Raw genomic sequence first — 25605 nt, 5'->3', positions numbered from 1 at the left:
CCATCTGAGGTAATCAGCCTGGTTTTCTGTAGTGCTGTTTTGGATTGATTCTTTAAACGTATTTATTTACTGGATCATACTTGACTGGAACTTTCCAGGAGTTTAGAAGCTTAAATGATCTCAAATGGCTTAAATGACTTGAAATGGCTTACATTTCCATTTACCAGGGTTACAGGTACTTGCACCATTTGTAAATGTTCAGTGTGATGAACGACTCCCAAGACCCTGCAACTGCATGACGTAAATTGCGGTAATGATGCAATAAATTGTTTAACAAGTTAAGGGTTTTGAATTAATTGCATGCATTCACAATTACTTCACATACGTACCTTTAAAAGCTTCGACGAGGCCCCCCTGGTGAACCACTGTTTTAAAGCCCATCCTTTTCTCATAATAATTTTGACCACAATTCTATGTTGCTTCACAAGACCTGCCATTCCAGAATATGTCATGCAAAAATCCAAACATGATGAAGACTATACGAGACTTTCCACAAACATCAGACTGTGCTTATGTAACTGACTAAGCTGTGGAATTATTATGTATAATCAGTTCAGCTTTGTGTGTATTGGTAGCCATGACATCATATGTTGATGTCACACATGCGGACGATGGCCTTTACCTGGCCTTTATCCTCTAATGCAAGTGCCTGCACTCACACCATTTGGCATGTGTTTATTGGCTGAGCTGGGTTATGTTCAAGGTGTCTGTTTGACTTGGATGGATTGTAATCTTTTAAACAAACAAACTGCAAACCAGAGCCAAGACTCGACACCCAGCTGGCAAGGTCTGCGGTTAACACTGATACGAATGTTACCTCGCTTCCCACACAAACTACACTGCACAGAGTCTCAACTTGGTGGGTTTCTACAAGAAGCATCCAGGTTTTTTGCCATATTGGTGACAATTGAGGCGCATAAATGTCTCCCGGTGCATATTTGTTTTGAGCTAGTATTGTAAATGTTTATTGACTATCCGGTTTTCTTTCCCGCTGCTTATCTTTGGCCTAAATCGGATGCCGCCACTTGGTTTGGACGGTCAAGGCTCATCGAACGCTGCTGACCCATGATGCAACCATCCACCCCTGGACACATCCGTTCTTCCCCCCGACCCCAATTTCCCACTGAGCCATCCTTCATGGATCATTGATAGGTGGCCCTTTTTCCACTCTTAGTCCCAGGATCCGTTCTTTGAATCCAGTGAGCAGTGGACACTTAAAAGCCTTTTAGAGGGGGGGTGTGATGGAGGACATGCTGAGTGGCTTTTTTTTTCCTACACTGACCCTGGTTTTTCCCTTCAGACGCCTCCAGATCCCGCTCTCCGTCCTCTTTAACACTTCCCATGTTCCCAGGTTTGGGCCAAGTGTTGCTCTGCTTTGGATTTGTTAGAAGCCGTTAGTTGTTATGACCTGATAAGGGAGTGGCTGATGGAGAACAAACATCCGTATCCAAATGCATCCGTCAAAGCCCACGTGTGTTTGACTTCGGAAATTAGATTCTTGTCTGGAGCGCTTGAATTGAGTATTTAGGCAAACTGACTGGTGCATTAAACATTTTGAGTTAAGATAATCTCCAGTATTGTCTTCAATAGCATGTATATTGTGTCCGTGCCCTTTTATATAATGGTCTTGGGTTCTGTCCTTTGTTTCATTTGCCGTTGGTTTTATCGTTTCCAGGTGTGTTTTGTTAAGGAATTTCATTATTGGGACTAATATGTCATGTTGTTGATTGTTTAACTTCCTATGTTTGGTTGTCTTGTACAGATGCACTTTTATACACTATAAAAAGTCTGGGATTCATTTTTTTTTTCATTCTGTAACAGTGTAATAAGTTTCACACAAAAAAGTAAGTATTTTAGTAAGTAAAGTTCATATCAAAAGATAAATGTTGTATACTTTAACTTTCTGTTCATCATAGAATCCTCAAAAATATTTTTAAGGCTTTACACAAAAAGTATTTAGCAGAAAAATTATTTTCAATATTAAAGATGCCCTATTTTGCATTATAAAAGGGCATATTTTGGTTTTGGGGGTCTTTAACAACAGGCTGATATGCATGCAAGGTAAAAAACACTTTCATTGTCTTATGATATGCATTTATTTCTACCAAATTATCCCAACGACTCCCATATGATTTAGTCAGCGATTCATTTGTCATAGCAAAGACAAAGAACAAAGCATCGCGAGTTCAGAAACGCATTTAAATCAGTAAAGGAAGAAATGCATGTCACGTTTTCACGGTGGTTTTGAAACACAATACATGAACAGCCCCATAAAGATTAAACCTGAAAGATATATTACAAGCACTGATCTAGAATAGATAAGTGATTACAAGCCATATGGAGCGATTACAAGTTACAACTCACATAATTAAACACATATTTTGCAAACTACACAAAACGAGGCAACAATTTTAATTACACTTACATGTTATGATCTGGAGGAAGAAGAAGCTGGTTCATATGAACTGTAACAGTTACTAACAAAGTCCCTGTCTAAGTCTGACAAAGTCCTATACACAATCTCTGCTGCTCTTTCCTTTAATAGCAAGCGGCCGACAAATCCTGCGTTGCAGCGTAGATTATTATATCAAAAAACACGGTTGACTGTACTGTGGTATTGTTGTGAAAATCTTTAATTCCCCACAGCCAAATCTCCATCTGTCAGTGAACGTCATCTTCATGTCATGATCAGTCGCGTGTTCTTCCGTGCTCTGCTAGTGTCTGAAGGGAAAGGCCTGTTCACGTTTTACCGGATCCGGTACTACATATTTGGTGATGTACCGTATCGACATTGACGCATTCAGGCAAAACATCTGAACCCAGCACGATTCATTTATTTAACTCTGATTTGACTGTTTCATTAAAGAATTAATAATTTTAAACAATGTGCACTATCAGATTTAAACCTCAGCTGGATGTTTCCATTCACTTAGTGCTGTGTTACACACTGCATGGAAGGTCATTTTCAAAAACCCTTAATAGGGGCTCTTTAATATGGACGCGAAATGTTGTGTGAGCACTAAATCAGCTTATTCTAATAATGTTATCGTGACACTGAAGTCAAAACATTTCTTTTAAGCATTTTGAAAAACGGAAAACACTTCACTTCCCCTTCGCTTTAACATTTCGTGTTTATTTTCAGACTTAAATTAGATTTTGAATCCCAGTTTCCTTAAACCTCTGGGACTCACGATATGTTGTAGATCTTGTAAAGTTTCATGAATTTGGGCTCCTGACAAACTCCTGCTTCTTTTGTATAACATCACGCTCAGTAAACATACACACCCTAGGAAAACTTGGATGCTGACGACAATAGTTGGGCCATTATGCAAGTTGAGAAGGAAACTTAAGATTCAAACAATTATTTGTGAGAATATGACCTTTCCTTTTTTTTTGACTGAGCCAAAACATACAGCATATTCCCAACTAACAGAGCAATCATCACAGGATGATGATGCATTTTGGCAAGAGGATCAGTCTATACCATGTAAAAATCAGCTGATCATATGTAAACCCTAATGTTGTCTTTACTTAAACAATTAAGTAAAGGTGACTGAACATAACATAAAATTTTGTATTTTGCTCCAATCACTTAAAAATATGAGTTAATTTAACTTATGTACCATGAAAATGCATAAACTTAAGATTTCAAGTGTAGTGAGATTAAAATCCTAATTAATCCTTTGAAAAATAGGTCATTTTCACAAATGTAGTCTTGACTCTAAACTTCTAATATGTGCAACCTTTTAAGGGCAAGGTCTTTTTTTAAATCAGAAAACAAATGGCTTCAGGTATAATTATTCATCATAATGTGAATAAATGGCTGCTTATTTTTTGTTTAAAATTTGTTTAAACATTTTTTCATAGTACATGATTACACAGACTGAAAACCCTAATAAGTTGACTGAACTAAATTAATTGAGTAAACTTGTTGCCTTAATTTAACTAAGTAATGGAGTCTCCCAAACTTGCATATTTAAGTTTGTTTAACTTGCCTGTTTTGTAGACTATACTTAAATTGTTCAGTTCAACAAACTCAGTACTAAGTTTGGTGAACTGAGTCTAGTCTAGTCTACAAGACTAGTCTTAGGTCTAGTCTACAAAACCGGCAAGTTAAATAAACTTAAATATGCAAGTTTTGTGAGACTCCTGCAACGAGTTTACTCAATTAATTTAGTTCAGTCAACTTATTAGGGTTTTCAGTGTGTGCTTTTTTTTCTGTAGTCTACATTAAAAAAAACAACATTTAATATTAATGTCTAATAGTTTAGTGATGATATAGTTTCCAATATATTGAATTTGTTACAATGAAACCTTAAGCAATTCTAACTGAGTTTCATAGAAAAGTGCACACCAGCTCCATAACCTTTCATTTACAAAGGCAGTGTCTTTAATTTTAGATGCTTATAGCCTGACCAGAAGGAAGTGACATTCTGGAGTGGTTCAGTGAGATTTCTTTAATCGCTGTCATGTGTTGGAGGTCCGTTGTGTACCATTGAAGAGGTCAACCTGTGTGCTTAGACACTGGAAGGTAAATATGTCATTTTAGGTTAAGCTATGACTTATTCAACAGTGACTACCTTTAATATACTGTGGTAAAAGTCAAGTGGATAACAGGGTTAAATTACGCTTTTAGAGTCCTACAGCCTCCTCTTTTTCCTAAGGCTCCACACATTTAGCCCAAATTGAAGCTGATCTAAATTTTAGGTTGTTGTTTTTTTTTTTGTTGTTGTTGTTGTTGTGTTTGTTTGTTTGTTTGTTTGTTAATTTTTGTCCCAAAGTATATTTTTAAAAAATCTAAAAATTTCTCCTCGGTCCAATCTTTTTTTAATATTTACTCATAGTGGTTAGTTATACTGTAAAACCCAACAGTCAACTTTATCAAATAAAATGAGTGTAGTGAACTCAAAGTTTACTGAAAGTTAGTTCTACTTATTTGAAAGGAGTTTTGAACTCCGTGTTGAAGGTAATGAGTTAATTAAATATCTCATTACTTCAACTTAAATGGAGTAAGTTCACAGTACTCATATTGATTAGTTTTTTAACTCAAATGGTTTTAGCAATCGGTTTCCTCAAACGGTTTGAGTTGCTTTAACTTATTGGTTTTTTTACAGTACTCAGCTGGTTTGAGTTTTCTACATCTATTGGGTTTTACAGTGCTTAAATTGCTTTGTTTACTCAAATGGATTGAGTTCACAGTACTCATTAGGATTAGCTTTTGAACTTAAATGGTTTGTTGCAATCGGTTTCCTCAAATGGTTTGAGTTACTTTAACTTTTTGGGTTTTACAATGTATAATTAATTATTGTTAATGTTTTGTTGAAATCTAGATTTATTGCCTGGTTGGTCATTTAAATTACTATACAAAAATCAGGTAATGAGTTGTAAGTACTTTTTCTGTTTTGTGTTTTTTTTCTATATCCATCATTAATTATACAATATATTGTTTAAAACTACTATAAATACCAAAAAAGTTACATTTTGTAACATCAAAAGTAGCTGGATAAAGGTTGTCCCATAATGCAATCTTCTCTTTTAGTTATGTGGGTTATGTGATATCAGCTAAAGTCATAAACATACCTTTAAGCTTAACTGAGCTATTGCCTGCTCTGGCTGACAGGGTCTCTGCAGGAGTTGTGTGTCTGAGAGACTGTGGAGCAGGCACAAAAGTGTTAAACACACACTGAGGAGTGAGTCCCAGCTGACCTCTCTCACACACTCCTGCTTTCCCTGTGGCTGTGGAGGTCTGTGCCAGGTCCCTGCCGAGTAACCACTGCAAACAGGGGCCATAACTGAGGTCAGATGCTTTGTCAGCATCAATTTATATAGGAGCTGCTCATGTGACACATTCAAGCACTTGTTCTTGAATTACTTGGAAATGATTCTGCCTGCCAGCTACTTTTGAACAAAAGCATGGCATGTCAAGTGGCCACGAATTTGGAACGATTACATTAGAATTACGGGAAAATATGTTCCTAATAGAGCGCATTAGTGCCCGTCCACTTTTTCATCAGCACTGGTTCCGGAAGTATTTTTGCAATTGATTTTACCCAAAGGGATTTTAAAAAATGTCCTTGTTTAGAGTGTTATAAGCCATGAACCAAACCAAACAGCTATGAGGAGAGTCGCAACATAACACAGTTTGTTTTGAAGCATGGACGTATTAGGAAAATTGGACAAAACAGTACAAAAAGTGCAATCTGTGAACTCAGTGGCTTGAGTGGGGCAAAGGAAAACAATCCCATTAAGCAAAAGAATTCAACTATTTATTTAAAGTCGTTGGTTAAATCTAGAAACATTATATTTCAAGTATATTGCAAAATATGTGTGTATATACCAACATAGGCTCATTCTGAAAACGTACCCCTATACACGTTTCTGGAGATCGCGAATTATGTAGCCAGGAATTATGAATTATGGAGCTACGTATGGTTGCATTTCATCTTTAAAACGACACTACGTGGTGGTATGACGCCATTCCTTTTCGCACTTACCAGCTAACCACTTACCTTCATATGGACTACTTTTCCACTGTTAACAGTTTGTCTAGTAGCTCGACACGTATGTCGGCAGACTTGAGATGAGTTGAGATGAGCAGAGTTGACCGCAACAACGGGGTTTGAGTTTGGTGAAGAAACAGTTCTAGAAATCAGGTAGGACAAAAACAAAAAAATAAAATAAGTAAATACCAGGGTGAGAATGTGGTAAAATCTAAAACCTTTGTAAAAATCAGAGGGCGTTTCTTTTTCTGGATTGCTTTTCAAAACACTGCGGTTGGGTGTAAGGAAGTGGGTGGGCGGGTCAATCTGTGCTTTTTAAAATACTATTGGTTGGGTTTGGGGAAGGGGGAGGGTGGAGGGATCAGTCGGTTGGTCAGCTAGTAAGTCAGTCAGTCTACAGTGGTCTCAGTTCAATTAATGCGAGAACAGCAGGTGAGAATGACACTCGCGAGAGAAATTTAAGATTTGAAAAAGCATACACAGCGGCTTCACGAAATCAAAACAAACACAAACTTAGCTCCTGGGACATATTTTGCTCTCTCAAGATTGTATATAGAGGAACGTTTTTAGAATGAGCCTGGGTTGGTATATTCAAGTATTTTAGTACTTTTAGACAGTAGAGAGATCAACTTGATCACATAATTGGTAGTGCTTCATGGGACTCTCCTCTTATCTCCCAGCAAGCATTTTTTGTTTTTAAAAGATGTCTAATAGATGTCTAATAGACGTCTAAACATATTTGTCTTGGCTAAAACAAGGCTAAATTTGGGCTGTCAGTGAAAATCTAATAGACTTCTAAAAATAGGCCCAAACTAGTCTTCAAGTAAACAGAAATGAATGACTACACATATAAAGTACACAAATAAAGTTCTTAGATGACTATAAGATTTTCACTGACAGCCAATGTTTAGTCTTGTTTTAGTCGAGCTGTCTACATTTAGATGTCTATTAAACACAAAATACCAATTCAACCAATAAACACAATTGGTTTAAAAAATAAGTTGAATAGATGCAAGGAAATGGGATCAACAACTTCCTCTACAACTGAAGCTATCAGAGGTTTTATTGTAAAAAATAAATCTGTGAAAATTAGGTAAGTTTTCACATCTGTAACACTATTGTATTCTAAGGGTGGCGCAATGGGTAACACGATCGCCTCACAGCAAGTAGATCTCTGGTTCAAGCTGCGGCTAGGTCAGTTGGCTTTTCTGTGTGGAGTTTGCATGTTCTCCCAGTGTTCGTGTGGGTTTCCTCTGGGTGCTCAGATTTTCCCCACAAGTCCAAAGACATTAAATTGAATAAGCTAAATTGGCCGTAGTGTATGTGTGTGAATGCAGAGTGTATGGGTGTTTTCTCAGTGTTGGGTTGTGGCTGGAAGGGCATCCGCTGTGTAAAACATATGCTGATAAATTGGTGGTTCATTCCACTGTGGCGACCCCTGATGAATAAAGGGACTAAGCCGAAAAGAAAATGAATAAATGAATATTTTTTTAGTCACATTGAACGAGTATATGATCATTTTGTTTGGTTTACAGCAACCTGGATCCAGTTAGACTAATATAGTAATATGTTTCATCATGAGCCAGCACTCAAGTGTGCAACAAACAAGATTAGAAAGACTAAAACAAGTCAAGCAGTCCACATTTCCTTGTCAATCTATGGCTCAGACTGTGCAAGCTTAAACAAACAAACAGATGAATGGAAGCCTGTGGGTTGAGTTCAACATACCGGACATAAAGAGCTGTTTCTGTTGTGACTGTACTGTTCATGTCTGACGAGGGGATTCTTTCCTTTTCTCGCCTTTTGTAAAGGTGTTTTAGACATTCCGAAGTGTTACAAAGCCTCTACTTCCTAATTGCAGAATATTGTTTACAGAGGGCTCATTGAGGGACGGATTTAGAGTGCGGGCACGGCCCAAAAGGAGAAAGGATCTGTCAAGGCAGTCTGACAAGAATGATAACAAAACACACTTCTTTTTTCACATATATAAGTTGCTTAACTTTATTCATGTACTCTTTTTCGGTATGAAATTCACTATAATTACATATAGTACAATAATGGCTATTATTTTCTACAAAAAAAATTGCATAAATAATTTAAATGATAAAAATAAAAAAATAAATACACAGTTCATTCTTTGTAACAGTCTTTTGGTCTGAGAGAGGATCTACTGGTTGAAGGAGGATACCGCTCAATGAGACCACACAGGTATAGTATGTACAAGTTACTATTCACGACAAGTCTGCTTACATTATAAGAAATCTCTTCCAGTTGCTATTTCAAACACACAATTGAAAAAATGAGCAAATATCATCGAGGTGGGCAGAAAAAAAAAAGTTGAACAATTGGCATTCTCTTATCTCTGTATCCTGTGTAGAATCAACATCCAGCCCACGATTTCAGAGTTTGGTTCACTTATTTGTCTGTTCTTTTCCGGTCACGTGTGGAGACAGGATGGATGACATCTTCGCTGAAGACTTCAGTAATGGATGTAGGTAACCTGCTAGCGATTGCAGATAGCTGAATATCTCCAAATGGTTTCCATTGAAGGAGGGTGCGGAAAGGTTATTTGCCCGCGAGGAATTGCTGCAGATTCGTGCACACATGTGGGCCTCTTTTTCGGGTGTTCGAACAAACAGGAACTGACCATGTCTAGAGGAAATGGCTTTTTATGACTCAAATCCTAAACACAGGAATGGAACTATTTGGTAATTAGGACAAGTCACAGGAATACCGTTTGCGGTTCTCGACCTCCAGGGACTTGGACCGTGGAGGGCTGACACAACTTTCCGAACTCTCCGTAAGGCGGCTCTAGCTGCCAGTGTTGATCAGTTTCTTGTGGAATTGTGAATTTGCAGACACACACATGGACTCCCCAGCCTGTCAAAAAGGACTCGTGGCCTGGTAAAAGTGACCAAGGTTAAGAATTCTGGGCCTCAGTGGTCTGTCAGCGGCAGCGTGTCTTTTGGGCCCGACATGGCTGAGCGCTCAAATCATACACTGAACCAAGTCCCAAAAGAGGACAAATCTGGTGCACAAACATTCACATGAGCACTTGCTGGATTGGTGGAGTGCTCAGTATGTCTGCCCGTAAGTTAGCCTTTCAATGAACTTCAGTGAACTTGAAATGAACCGCTTGAGCAGGAATATTCCTCCTCCCTCACAAAAAATCACATTGCCTGATCTAATCTCGCATAACAGCAGACGTCTTTACACTCAGTCCGCTGGCATTTTGTGATCAAACTGGGACGATTTAGGCTCAAGAGCACATACAAACAGCGAGACATCTGAAATACATTGGAAACTTGTTAGCATGCCAACAAGTTTGGTAAATGCTAATGCGTTTATTCCTTCCCTTGTAGGTTTCTGAAATATGTGTGCATATGTATAGGTGTATTTTCTTTTTTTGTATGTGTGCAAGAGAGTGTTTTCTGAATCTGTGTCCTTTCCTCTCAGTATGAATTGCTGTTGATGGACGGCACTTTGCTGCGGTGCTTCTTATTGCGCCGTGGTTTCTTGGATGACTCTTTGACATCCGATTGGTTGTGTTGTCGAGTGTAGCGTTTGCACTTGCAAGATGTGACAACTCTGATTTTGTATGTCCGATTTGGTCCGTTTGGACACTGGAGCTGTATCCGCTGGGTGCGAGAGTGAGCAGGGATGCAACGGTAATCGGAGGAACTGCTTCTCCACCATTTTCCCCGTAGAATTGAGTTTGGCATCAGGTGAGCTGGAAGGCACTGACCAGAACACACAAGTTCCTTCACGGGTTTGACGCTGCGGCAAGATCCATCGGTAACATAGCGAGTCGAACGCAACTCCCGACAGCTGAGTTCTGAGGCTCCTGGGAAAGAGAGCAGAAATGGTTTAAGGAGTGCATCTTTAATAAAACACAGCTACCCACCATGCACGAAACAAATTTTTCATGTTTTGTTATATATACACAGGCATTAAGTAGATTTCCTGAACTTGACTTTGTTGTTCTTTTGACAAGTTTCCCAGACAAATGTTGTATGTCAAACTAGAGAGGAAATGCATGATAAAATCTTTTTATATCAGCACAAAATATGCTTTTTATTTATTTATTTATTTTAAATCTGCTTTGGATTTGGCCGACAATTTGTAGAAGATGAACTCTTTATTGAGGCTGGAATCGATGAGAAGCCAATCCATTATAAACCCACAGACGCTAAACCATGTACCAGATTGTTCTGATAAGTTGAGAAGTGCAAAAAAGCACTGAATGTCCTGAAAGACAATGAGAGACTTCTGGGTGTCTTGGTAAGCTTGTTGTTTTTGTAAGCTTTGAATTTAGCGCACGCTCGCTTAACTCCCCCAAACTACATCAACAATGTTTTCATTAATTGTCATTTAAAGAGATGAAACCGAGAGTGGAACGGGCTCCCCTCATAGAGGAGAACAAAGGATTTATGTGTGTGATGAGTTCAGGTTCTGCCTCCCCTGATTCTCAGAAAACCTGATCTGATGTTTTATGAGGAGCTGGGCGAGAGCCAGAGGAAGATGAACATATCTCAACATGACCCCACACTGACCACCAGAGAAACTACACACGTCACCCCTTCCAGAGCACCACAGGACGGTGTGAGATCTCTCTCCACCCCCTAATGAGCCAGTTAAATGTACATCCTTGGCTTGATAACTGTTTCCTTATGGAGAAACGAAACATCATAGGACTGTTCAGTGACATAATTAGAGGTTGGAAATGATCTTCTTCGGATTGCTCAAGCCTTAAGTATTTTTACTGTTTATTATTTTTGTGATAACTTCATTATTCTGTTCACGAAGGAACACTTGTTGTTATTATTTTTGGATGTATTATGTGTATTTACTTAGCAATAAATTTAGATGTTGCAATTTCTCAAACACACTTTCCAAGACTTTCATACAAAGTCTTGATTTGTGTTCTGGAAACATGCTGTGGTTTACTTTTTTGTTAAATCCGACATACATAAACACTCTCTCACACACACACACACACACATTGTGCAGTATTAGAATTCACAGTAGTTTTACTTTCCACAGGTGGAAGTCATTCCCTATCATGGCAATACCCTGAAGAAATGACCCCTTAGAATAACTTCTCACATTTTCAACTACCCTGAAACCATACTGTTGCAATTAGATGGTTATGGGAAGGCATACCTTGTCTAATTATATAAAATTGGGGATGCAGCAACAACAAAAAAAGGCTTATCAAAGTTAGTGCATCGCTTGGGCTGTAGAAAAGATGGAACGGCAGAATTTCAGAACTTTTAAATCGAATCAATATCCTGTTTTTATTATTATTTTGTGTAGCCTTCATATATAGCCTACATCACATTATAAAGTAGGATAAATATGCAACATTGTTGGTTAATTTAGCAAATTTTTTATTATTATTATTATACACTGATTGTTTCAGTTATCCTGTAAATGTATAACTTGCTGCTGTCTATCCTATTTTAATAACAAGTATGTCTCAAGATCTGTATAATGGCATTTTTGTAATATTTGTGTTATACTTGACACAGATTTTTAAATTAATTTATTACATTTTCACACTTTTGCATTCTTATCTAAACACATTTCCCTTATTTCTTTAACTCACAAATGCCTATTTTCTTTTAAAAAGTGATCAAATATAATTTAACAGAGATGTTTACAAGCTGTACATAACAAAAGTATATAATCATAAACGTTTTACATTAATGTTATAATCTAATACCTGGAATAATTTAAAGTATAAAAGTGCAAATAAGTAAGTTTAACATTTTTATAATATAATTTCTAACACCAGATTAATTTAAAATATAAACTTTATAACTGTGTTTGATTAAAAAATGATTTAAAATAATCTAAGCATGTATAGCGTGTTATAACCACCCAGTGAATGATATTAAAAAAGAAAAAACATGTTCTAAAATTGAAACAAGTACATAAAGCATTATTTGTGCTGGTGTTGATCTACTTCGTTGCGCTTCTAATGATTAAATCTATCAGCTTCACGTTACTTACCATAAGTCCGTGAGTTTGCTGACGACCGCCTTCCACCGTTTTTCGCCCGGTTCATTGTGTTATTGTCAGACAGTTGTATCTGCTCCTCGGGTTTGTTTGTGTCCTCCGTGTATTCTGGTATAATTTCTGTGGCATCATTTTTTAAAGGCCTCCATCCGTGCGCAGCTGTGAAACATTCCTGAAGCAGCAGCAGCAGCAGCAACAGCCGCGCGCCGGCAGTGCACGAGCGCCAGAGACACCTGCAATACTAACCACCAAGAACGAGCCGTTCAGCGGGCAAACTTCGACCGGTTTTTCTTCTCTCCGTGAGAGGCTTGCCTTTTTAAACTACCACAGGTTCGCAAAAAACCCAGATAATTTAGCGTTACACGAAGTGGGAGGGATTTAGGCAGAGCAGCTCATTAGAAACTGATAGGGAGGAAGGGCACGCGGCAGAAGTGGAAGTCAATTTGGAGAGAGAAAATCATTTATTTGAGTCGTTAAATACTGAGGATCACATGAAGTGTTAATAATCAGAGGTTAGGATATGATTGCAGTGCTATTTGTATAGCATATGTCTGACTTTTTTAGAAAAAAGTTACTTTTTAATTTTTTAAAGAATTTTGTCCTTTTAAACAGATTGTTGTAGGTTTTTTTAGCAGTCTAAAGCAGTTAGCAGAATACATTATATCAATACATGTATGAATACATTACAAAATTAAAAAGTTACAATTTAAAACTTTTTTTTTTTTCTCAACATATTATACAGTGCCGGCCCCTGTAGCCTGGCTGGTGAAAGGGGGTGGTTCTTTTTCTCAAAACACTGGACCTTTTGCAGTTATTTAACTCATTTGTGTATTTAAATATGAAGTTGAGTTTAAATACTGCATTTTAGGACATTTTAGCTGGATAGCTGTTGGATGATAATCTTAAACACACTTTTTGATGTACCAAAAACATTTCCTAAATATTTAGAATAAAGAAATATGAAAAAAAACTTATTTATATGTATTATTTTTAAAATACAAATTTATCATATCATATATCATTAGAAAAACAAATGATCTGTTAAAGTAATTGAAAACTGCCTATTAAGGTCAAGTAGCCTAATGTCAGTTATTGGGCAAATAATAATCTTCGATGAGCTATTTACACAATTTATGATGGCATAGCAGTCAAAATAGGACAAATGAGCTCATGTATGGGACAAATTCAGGACCTTTGTCAGTGGGGGGTGAGTCTTTCGAGTCTTTCTTTTGCTGCTACTATATAATAATACTAATAACAATAATAATAATGCTTAATAATAATAACTTCTGCTGCTACTATATAATAATAATAACAATTATAATGATGCTTAATAATAGTTACTTCTGCTGCTACTACACTGAAAAAAGTGATGCATGCAAACTGGTTGCAAACAATTATTTGTGTTTGAATTTAAACAAAAAAATTAAATTGAGCAATGTTCAATTTAATTTGTTTGTTTAAATTCAGCCCAAATAAATTGTTTACAACCACTTAACGTAAAAAAAAATTGAGTAAATCCAAGGAATCATCTTTGAATAATTTTTTTCAGTGTATATAATAATAACAACAATAATAATATAACAATTAATTATAAACACAATTTGATTGTATAATGAAAAAAAAGATGATGTTTTCCCCAGTTTTACTGTTAGTTATTAATAAAATAAACATATTTTATGGGGCTGTAAAATAAACAGGTAACACTTTGTTTTGATGGTCCATTGAGTATTAGTAGACTGTCTGCTTAATATCTGCTGATACTGCTCTTTCAACAGACATTATTGCCTATTTAAAAAACTTTGCAAGTACATGTCAACTTACACTAACCCCAACCCCAACCCATCTGCCTACTTAAATTCTAATGAGAATTAGTTTCAATGTAACTTAAATTCAACAAATGGACCAGCAAAATAAAGTGTGACTAAAAACATTTTGAATGAGTGTGTGTTAATTTTATTTAATTTATTTTTTTATTTGGTCCGGCCAATTAAGGACTATTATAAATAAGAAGTGGAACCCACACAAGATGCTGATGCTTTATGTCATCATTTCAGCATTAAATTAATCGTCTTGTACAAACACTGCCCTCTTGAGGGGAGCTCAACAACCAAATACATTGAACAGCTTATAATGTCTTCTCCTCTGGCATACTGCACTAAAGGCTGTGCTCCTCCTGTCTATTTTATTGCATTATTTAATTCTGCATCAAAACACTAGGATAGCCAAGCATGAGACTGGCTGAAAAGATCTTCTAATGCTATACGTTGAGTACACCGATCATTTAAGCTTAGAACCACCAGCAGAGAGAAAAAAAGCAGGAAAGATGGAATTCTTCTGAGATCTATTGTAACTCTTCGTCCTGTCATCATGAAGAAAAAGAAAGATCACAATGTCCACCACAGATTGTAGCCTACGCTCTTTTCCCTGTCATTCACTGGCTGTTTTTATATCTCTTTGGGTTTGTGCACAGAAAACACAGTCTCCAGGCTTGCTTTATCAAGATAGCAGCCTGAGCATAAATAACACTTAGATGTGTTCCAGATTTACAAGGGCTGCCAGCAAAAGATATTTTTATAAAGAATAAGAAAAGTTACACTGTGTCAAACCCACATAAACAAAGCGTTTAACTCATCGTGGACTGACAGGCCTTGACTCTTAATGCATATGAAATGCAAACATACTTGCAGCCGAGCATTAAAAGTTTTAAGATAAGAACTAGGTCAAAGTTGAGCAGAATAGTTACCCGTGCAAAAACAAAAAGTGATATCGCCCTGCGAACAACTTTTTGCTACCAGACACAGATGTTTATTGGTGATGCACAATATATTGGCTTGATCACATTTTTTTTATTATATTTTTATCAATATGAAACATTATCATCTAATAAATTATAGAGTATTTCCTCTGGCTGAGCCTCTTCTGAAAAATTGTCACTGTGAAAAAGCTTTCAGAAATGCAATTTATAAATGATTTTGAGAAATGTCTTAATCTCTGCTTGTTGTTTTCTTTGATTTAAACTCTTAAAGGCTAAGTTCACCCAAAAATGAGTTGAGTTTCCACTCCTTTATTTTTTTATCCTTTATTTTTTTTCTGTTAAACACAAAAAGAAGATATTTAGAAGAATGTTAGAAACAGTTAACCATTCATTCATTTTCTTAAGTTTTTCATTTTTCTTAAAATAAGAACTTATTTTGTGTACTGTTCATCAGAAAATGAAACTCAAACAGGTTTGAACAGGTGAAACAGGTGAACATTGACGAATAGGTGAAAAATGACGATAGAATTTTCAGTTCATGTTGTTATACTCAGTTTAACTCTTCCATAAAGTTTTTAAATAATATCAGTCATCTGCTAAATTGTTTGCATTTCATTTTTTTGTAATGACGCTCAGAAAAAATCATTCATTTATTTTCTTTTCGGCTTAGTTCCTTATACATCAGCAGTCGCCACAGCTTGAATGAACCACCAACTTATCCAGCATATGTTTTACACAGCGGATGCCCTTCTAGCTGCAACCCAGTACTGGGAAACATCCATACACACTCAGACACACTCATTCACCATGGCCAATTTAATTTATTCAATTCACCTATACCGCATTTCTTTGGACTATACCACATGTCTTTTTGACCAGCGACCTTTTTGCTGTGAGGCAACAGTATCATAAATATTGTATCAAAATTTGTATTCATGAGCCTATCAGTGTCAGTATTGGTCAAAATTTCCATATTGGTTCATCCCTAATATTTATGTGAATATAATTAGAATATTTTTGCAGGACAATAAAAATGGTGTGATGTTTGTATATGCGCCTGATTCAAACTAGTCTCAGAAAATCAAATGCAGTTTATAATTTAGGGTATCTACATGGTCTTAAAAAGTCTTAAATTTCAAAAGCCAAATTTTAGGCCTTAAATTCTTAAATCTACTGAAATATTGTGTTGTAGGTCTTAAATAATTTTAAACGGGTCTTAATTTCCCTATGTCCATGTAAAGCTATACCCAATTGGGCCAACATCCATCCAATCACAATATATTTCAATAAAAGTTTTAAGAAACTCTATTTACGTATTAGTATGGTTTAATTATCTTCCTTGCAATAACATTTGTTTTAATGTTGGTAACACTTTATTTTGATGGTTTATTTGAGTATTAGTAGACTGTCTGCTTTATATCTGTTGATATGCTCGTTCAACAAACATTTAACAGACTATGTTTAACTGACATTTAAACTGACTAATTTTTCATTAGATAATCCAATTGTTAGGTTGGGGTTAGGGTTAGTGTAAGTTGACATGTACTTGCAAAGTATTATTATCTAATGAAAATTAGTTGGCATTTAGATGCAGTGTAATTTAAATTCAACGGACCATCAAAAAAAGTGTGACCTTTTTTAAAGGTTTTAACTTGGCTATAAAAAAACTTTAATGTTTAGCCTTGTGTAAGGTCTGAAATCTCATTCATTATGGTCTTAAAAAGGTCTTTAAAGTCTTAAATTTGACTTGATGAAAATGTAGAAACCCTGTAATAAATGGCAACTTTTTACCTTATCTGTCAACATAATGCCAGAAAATGTCAAAAACATACATATATTAACATATACATTATTATGAAATTGGCAGAAAAGTGAAACACAACTGTGATGAGATGTTTACTTAACTGCTGTTTTCTCACTAATACTGTCATTTTTTGTTTGTGTGTTTATTTTGTTATTAATAGAAAACCATGGACTGTGAAAAAAAGGGACTGCATCTGGATGTTAGATACCACCGCCGGTAAAGGTATTTACAACTGCTTACTTCTAATCAAAAAAATATAATTTTTAAAACGTTGTGCATTACATGAGCACTAGTGCGAGCCTGAGTATAACTTGCTGACTGCAGTTCACTTAACAAACACTATTACACAAGGTAAATAACACTATTAACAAGGTAAAAACTAAAATCTATGCATATTTAGCCCTTGTATAAATTGTAACTTGTGTCTCTAGTATCTAAATAGCGTATATTTAGGCTTACAGTCCAATCAATTTTACTTATGTCATAATAAACTGTTAACAATTTGAGTCTGTGATAATCAGGGCACTTTGTTTTACCGACCGAATTTAAGTCATCAAACCGCTTAGGTGATAATCTATTAAGAATGTCATAATAACATTTCACAAAAGCTTGCTAATGGTATATTATTAGTGTCTCTGGATTGAAAAAAAAAATGAGATACTGTAGCTTTGCTCTAAAAGCATCAGTGATTTCTACATTCAGATGTGCAGATTACATTATTTCAGCTGTCCTGGGATCTAATGCCTCATTTAGAAATATAGCCCTGCAAATATTATTATAAATGAGGCATCTGCGCAGTGTTACCAAAGAAAATTTTATGGATCATATTTATAAAGCACAGCTCCCCGTAGCATGTGAACCCGCAGTCTTATAGTCATACCTCACATCTCGGTCTGCCCAGTCATTTGCATTTGTCATTAGTAGCGCATTTTTCATACTGGAAAAGAATAGTCTGATGATTTAACAGAAATAGAAGCACATTAGGGTGTTAAATAAGCCATGACTAGCTGAATCATTCTGAAGTCCAAATCATGTGTTTTAAGAGTCATTTGAGTTAAGAGCCGTGCAAAACCTCAGCTGCGGTTTCTCTGTGCATCTCGGCAAACTTTGCTGACCGCTGGGTTCATGTGTTGTTAACCACTCTGTAACCACTATATGTGGAGTTGTAGAGTATTAGCAGTGCTGCCACAAGTGGCACTTGTAAACATTCGTCACTTAGTGCTTCATGAGTCCATTTATCCATTGATGGTCTGTGCACTGTAGTATGGTGAGAAAAATAAACTATAGCTAGGTTATGAAGGAAAGGGATTTGGAGAGAACATTGAACATTGCTTACAACTTCAGTAGAATTGTATTGAGAAATGTAGTGTGTCATTGTGCTGTGATTTGTTACAATCCAGATTGCTAAATTTCAATTATTTATTTATATAATCAAATCAGGTCCAGGATTACTGGAAGTGAGATTTAGCAGAACAGCATCACACATCTTGACATTTTCAAGTGATTTGGCTTTGTCATGTGCACAATGCGCAATTATAGATACCATGTTTGTTTTAAACTTTAGGTTTGACCGTTCAGTATGGCGTAATCTTGCACCATTGTAGCTGTTGTGACATTCAAAGGTTTCTCTCATTAGGTATAACATGCCTTTGTTTGAAAAGTCCCAAATGAATCCTATTAGATGTCAGATTAAAAAAATGTTTAGCTAAAAGAATACTGACTAATATGAAATGTTTATTTTCCTCCACTGACCACACTGTGAATAAATACGTAAAATTGATAGTAAAAAAACAGCAGCTGTAGTTGCCTGAACTTTACAAATAATTTTCTACATTTAATGGTAAACTATAATAATTCATTAATGTATAGTAATATATTAACAGTAACCGAGTTACATAATTATAAAGTAACTAATTACCAGGGAAAGTAACTACTGTGTTTCTTTAAAACAAATCTAATTAGTGAAATGACTATAAAATAAATATAAAACATTGTTCACTAATCTACACTATTTTAAGGTTGTAAAGTAGTGCTTATATTTACAGTTTGCAAAAGCTATTTTTGAACTTGTTGGATTTGCCATCATTCTTACTCCTGGTGTGCGCGACTGACTGCTTGTGCTTGTGTGTGAACACCTGCACTACTCTGCCTCTGATTGGCAAATGACGGAAATGTACTCTAAGCCAATCATCACGTTCTCAGGTACACCACATTCACAGACACACTAATTACTATCGCTGAACACACAGATCCATCCAAGAGAAAGAGAGGTCCTATGGCAAAAGAGATGCTGCTCAGATGAAAACCGTTTCAGTTTTCTCAATTAAAGTAACACACATTTTATTGTCAGTAAGAGCAACAGCATTGTAATGGGGGAAACAGTAATTTATTTCATTGCTTGTTACTTTAAAAAGTATTACTGTTTGTAACACCGTTTATTTAGAGCGACGTTATTCCCATCACTGATTATACACCAGTGTTTTTTCAATTGTAACATCTTCATCTCCTGAAGAAGTCATATGCTGAACCAAAGCTCATCACAAACAACTTTTCCCAAACACAATAACATATAGAAGATGCTCTGTGTCATTCACACAACTACTAAACACCATCATGGTAACACATAAAATTAAAGCTATAAACATTGTTTATCAAAATGTAATGTAAACACAAACTCTAATGTACATTACTCAAAACCCAGAAAACAGCAATGTAAACAAAAGTGCATAAAAAGTGAAGTGTCATGCAGGGAATTCTGGGCTAGTCAATGAACAGTTATTAACTGTATATAATAAGGGATCATAATGTTAACTTGATATTTACTGTAGCATTATTACAGTTTTTACTCTTGAAACTATGGTCATTTTTTTTCAGTAGGTAGCCCCTTAGTTGTCACGTGCTGTGGATTGTTGCTATTGTGGTAATTTGTTATCTCATTTTATTGAATATTACAACAGTATTACACTTGCGGTCATACTTTGTTTGATTTTGTTTGAAAGAATCTAAAGCTCATGGTGCAAAAGCATCAAAGGCATATTGAATCCACTTTTGCTATTTAATAATGGAAAAATATGGTTTGCGCCACGACGTATGGTCTAAAAGGGTTGTGCTTATTTTCTTAATGATTTATGGGTGTGTTTTGAGCAAAACATCCATTAAACCAGTCCCATCTCCCATTCCCTTTGAGCAGAACTTAATTTGTGTCGGAACACACCGGATCCGCAACATCTGAAATCTGATCCAGCACCTCATTTTACTGATCCCCCTCCTCAACCGCCCTCCTCCGCCATCCGCTGTTCACTTTCACTTTCTTCTGTGACCCCCCAACCCTCTTTACTTTTTATCTGCAACAAATCCCCCCACTCTTCACTTTTATCCGCAAAACCCCTCCGCCATCCAACGCCCAGCCCTCTTAACCACAACCCAACCCCCCCCCCTAAACTTTTGTCTGCGACAAATCCCCCCCACTCTTCACTTTCGTCCGCGGCAAACACCCCATACACCCCCAAGCCGGATCCGTTACCCCCAATCTGTTCCGGGACCTCGCATACATCTCCAAAACTGACAGGTGGACAAATCTAAAATTGGTTTCATTAAAACCAGTAGAAATTTGCATATAATAAATAATACTAATATAATAATAACATCATACAAATGCAAGTTGTCATTAATAAACTGAAAAAAGGGTGATGCGGCGGCGCAGAGGGTAGTGCTCTCGCCTCACAGCAAGAAGGTCGGTGGTTTGAGCCTCGGCTGGGTCAGTTGGCATTTCTGTTTGGAGTTTTGCATGTTTTACCTGCGTTTACGCGGGGTTTCCTCCGGGTGCTGCGGTTTCCTTCATAAGTCCAAAGACATGCGGTACAGGTGTACTAAATTGTTAGTAGTGTATGGGTGTGAATGAGAGTGTTTCCCAGTGATGGGTTGCAGCTGGAAGGGCATCTGCTGCGTAAAACATGCGCTGGATAAGTTGACGGTTCATTTTGCTGTGGCGACCCCTGATTAATTAAGCCAGTAAGCCAAAAAGAAATGAATGAAACTGAAAAAAAAACACATAAAGGCATGGAGGCAGTGTTTTTATATTTATGTGGAAAATAATCATTTTTGTAACATTTTAATCTTATTTTTTTTTTCCTTTGTGAAGATATTTGTGTATTGCTGTACATCCTGTGTGTATTAAGCAATTTGTAAGTGTTTGAACCCACATAGGTGCATAACTAACGCACTCTGCCCTGGCCTTTAGACCAACGTTTAGCTGGTCAGTGGCGCAATTCAGTTCCTCAAAATAGCAACGGGTCAACAATGCACCTTAACACATCTCCTTTTTAGACCAGAACACCCATGAGTCCACAAAGTGGCACAAATGGATTTGCTTTTTAAACAACATGGCGCAAAATGTGAAAATTACGGTTGCGCTGGTCTGAAAATAGCAACAAATAATGCCAAACACGTCTTGTGCCTTATTGCGCTGGGTGTATGAATGGGCCCATAATCTATGTAAAGCCGCAGTCACACTGCACTTTTTGCCCTGTGGACTTCCATTTATACGCATGCGAAAGTACTCTGACCTGCAAAATCACAATATGTGATTTCTTGAAACACACAAAGAAGATCAAAACATGACCGCTCTGTACAGAAATGTTAAATATGGAGCAATCGCTTGCTTTATCAGTGTCTAATCATTTTGTTTTGTCATACGACAGATTTTTGCAAGCTCAAACTCTAGTGTGATTGCAGCTTTAATCTTTTTTTTTCTGGAATGTCCAAAGATTGTGGATCAGTAATTTACATGATATTTTGCAAGTTTTTGTTGCCATTTCCTTTGTACATGAATCACTTTTTCATAAGGTGTTCATTTTCAGAGTAAAATTGTCTGTGGATTTATTTGGAAACTGCAAGTGACTGTTGAAATCTAAAACAGACTTTAAGTGCATGAACATGCAGTTCGACAATGTGCTCTTGAGCGTCATCATTTCCCAGAATGCTTCAGGAAGGTGCGTTAATTGGCCATGAACGTATAAAAAGGCTCAGCTGCTGAGCATGCAGGAATTTATTTGGCTTCTAAGAGAGGGAGGGGAAAAAAAGGAAGTTATTTCAAGAGGACGTTTCAAAAAGCTCCGCAAGTTTGCTTTTTTATGGGATCAATAAAACCAGATAACAAGCATGTGAAAATAATCTTGCTCTCTGGTATCTAATCCAATAAAGACTAATTATAAGCAGGACTAATAAACAGGGTCATGCCACTGGCTGTCATGTGAAGGTAGCTGATGATGGAGTAGCAGGAAAGATATTCCCTCTGGCCACCCACACCGAAGAGAAAATAAACCTGCTTTGGGAAGGGACAGGTTTCGGACACCTCACAGTGTGGACTTTCCTTCCGTCTGTTTTTGTCCATGGTGTCCATTTGTCATGGACTGCCAAAGACGACAGATGTGTACGTAAATCTAGCTTTGCACTCATATATTGTTGCAACCTTCTTCTTTCAGTTTCCTTTAAGTCAGAGGTCACTCGAAAAGGTCATTTCTACTGTCATCATACGGCATTATTTAAAAATGCTCATGCAAGAGTGTTATTTTAGTGTGTTATACAAAAATGCAGGCTGTTAATCTAAAGTAGGCAAGTTAAAAACTTGAGTAAAAGTGCAGCTATTCTATTAAAACATTACTGCAGTGATAATATTTAATACACCTGGTTTCATTTTCTTACCAAAACATCTCATATATATATATACTAACTGCTACTGAGGCTACCATATAGCCCTGATACAATTTAAAAAAGAGCAGTATAGGACTGTGCTACAACAAAGAGGAAGATACTTGAGCTTTATTTATGCTCTTTTAACATTATGTTTAGTATTTAAATCAATGGACATGTCCACATTCCAGCATTTGATAGAATGGGCTTAAGCAGATCAACTTCACCAACAAATGACAGTCATGATCTACATGTGTTTTTCAGTTACAGTAATAAATCCAAAAATCTGCATTAGTAACCTACAATTTTCACATCAGTTTTGAGCACTCAAGCTGAGAGCATCTCCATCTGAACTCAAATACAGTGAAGTGTTTTCTGGACACTCACTATTAATAGATTATTGGAATCAGTGAGTCATTAACTGGAGACTCGCTCTGAATAGATCATCTGAATCAGAATCAGTGAGTGTTAAATTGAAGACTAACTCTCACTGGAACATTTGAATCAGTGACTCATTAACCGGAGATTCACTTTGACTGGATCATTTGAATCAGTGAGTCTTTAACTACAGACTCGCTCTGACTTGATCATTTGAATCAGTGAGTCTTTAACTGCAGACTTGCTCTCACTGAATCATTTAAATCAATAAGTCTTTAACTGCAGACTTGCTCTGACTAGATTATTTTAATCATTGAGTCTTTAACTGCAAACTCGCTCTGACTAGATCATCTAAATCAGAATCAGTGAGTATTTAACTGCACACTCGTTCTGACTAGATCATCTGAATCAGAATCAGTGAGTCTTTAACTGCAGACTTGCTCTGACTAGATTATCTGAATCACAATCAGTGAGTCTTTAACTGCAGACTCGCTCTGACTAGATCATCTGAATCAGAATCAGTGAGTCTTTAACTGCAGACTCGCTCTGACTAGATTATCTGAATCACAATCAGTGAGTCTTTAACTGCAGACTCGCTCTGACTAGATTATCTGAATCACAATCAGTGAGTCTTTAACTGCAGACTCACTCTGACTAGATCATCTGAATCACAATCAGTGAGTCTTCAACTGCAGACTCGCTCTGACTAGATCATCTGAATCAGAATCCGTGAGTGTTTAACTGCAGACACACTCTGACTTAATCATTTGAATTATTGAGTCTTTAATTGCAGTTTCATACTGACCGGATAATCTCTTTAAATGCACCTTCAACTACTTCATTTGAAGGTTAGGTTTTAACTTCAGACTTGGTCTGACTGGGTCATTTGAATCAGTGAGTCTTTATAACTGTAGACTCTCCCTGACTGGACTCTCAAAGTGTCAGTAGCCATCAACTTGAAGTTTATGAATCACCAAAGAGTAAAGTTTTAGCTAACATATTTTTTTATATATGTTTTACTGAGCCATCTAGTCAACTACATCTTTTAAAGGCCAGAAGATGAGTAAACTTTTAGAACTATCCCTTTAATCAACATTTATAGTTGTAAATGTTGTAGTTTTTTCCTCACACTGAGACTGAAAAAACTTCCAACACCAACAAAAAGATGAATAATTGACCTTGCGAATACGGGTCAACAGTAAAGCCTGTCCTTCATTAGCTCGCATTTCTCTGTTTTATCTTTGCTCTGCTTTATTTGTGCATCAATAACACAGCTGAAGCTCCTTTTTCATGTGGTTTCTGTGTCTGTGCATAATTAAAGATCATTACGGTTGATCTCTCACAATAATAAAGTTGTGCTTTAGATGTGTCTAATTTGTTGTTCTTCACAGCTAGAAACAAGTGTTGTGTGCATATTTCACAGGGAAATCAAACAATGCTTTCAAAACATAACATCTCATCCAGCTATAACTTCCTTCCTTTTTGCTTCCAACTCAAACAGTCCCGCCAGTATCTCAGCGGCAATCTGACTAAAACCCGTAGGAGGCGTACAGCCATATTCTGCTGTTCTTTACATGACAGTTCTTTAATAAATATCAGACGCACTTGGCAAAGGCCTGCAGGAACGACACAACAGCAGAGCGCAGGAAGATGAAACGAGCAACACCACTGCGGGCACAAGTGCTTGGAAGAGGATCTGAAGCCCATCCATTCCAAGAATGTTCTCTCCCATATTTCCCAATAATTAGTGCTGCTCCGCAGATGTTCTCCTTTTTTTGTCTTAAGTTTTCATTATGGGAGCATGCAGTGAAATGGGACAAAAAAGTTGAAAAGGGGAAACATCATGTGCTTTTCATTTAAGCCGGTCATTAAGGAAAACGACAAAGAAAAAAGGGAGGATATCAATCACGAGAAGTGCCATTAATAATGCCATTTGTGAAAGATTCCTTCTTAAATTAGTTGTTACTACAATTGAGATCTTCTGCCAAATTATCTAGCCGTATTGTGGTCGAGCCCATCTGAGAAACTTTCTCCAGTGTTTTCGTGATAATAAAATGTGTCAGGCGATGTTTCTAACAATATCAAACACAATTAGCTGAACGTGTAATGTATTAATTCGACTAATTAACATGGACATAACATGCATGACCTTCAAGAATTAGTTCAAAACAGTTTAATTCTGTCATCATTTATTCCCACTCACATCATCTCAGTCCTTTTATGTTCCAAGAACAGAAGTCTATGGATATTACCATAGACCCTTTAAAAGAATTGAACTCAGTGTTGAAGGTATTGAGTTAATTAAATACCTCATTACATCAACTTAAATGAAGTAAGTTCATAGTACTCATATAGATTAGTTTTTATAACTCAAATGGTTTGTAGCAATCTGTTTTCTCAAACAGTTTGAGTTGCCTTAACTTATTGGGTTTTACAGTACTCAGTTGGTTTGA

At 36.6% G+C, this 25605-nt stretch overlaps 1 protein-coding gene across 1 annotated transcript; it reads right to left on the bottom strand.

Annotated features, from left to right (window-relative positions):
• Nucleotides 1-8479: 8479 nt before the first annotated feature.
• sost (sclerostin) lies at nt 8480-24884 on the bottom strand. Its single transcript, XM_056469004.1, is given in 4 exon segments — nt 8480-10344; nt 12516-12729; nt 12731-12762; nt 24758-24884. Coding segments are annotated over 4 exon segments (765 nt in total). The 3' UTR covers nt 8480-9952.
• Nucleotides 24885-25605: the final 721 nt, after the last annotated feature.

The sequence above is a fragment of the Danio aesculapii genome, chromosome 12 (assembly GCF_903798145.1).
Source record: "Danio aesculapii chromosome 12, fDanAes4.1, whole genome shotgun sequence".
Classification (NCBI taxonomy): Eukaryota; Metazoa; Chordata; class Actinopteri; order Cypriniformes; family Danionidae; genus Danio; species Danio aesculapii.
Note: the sequence above shows the minus strand (reverse complement) of the source record. Positions and strands in the feature narration are given on the sequence as shown.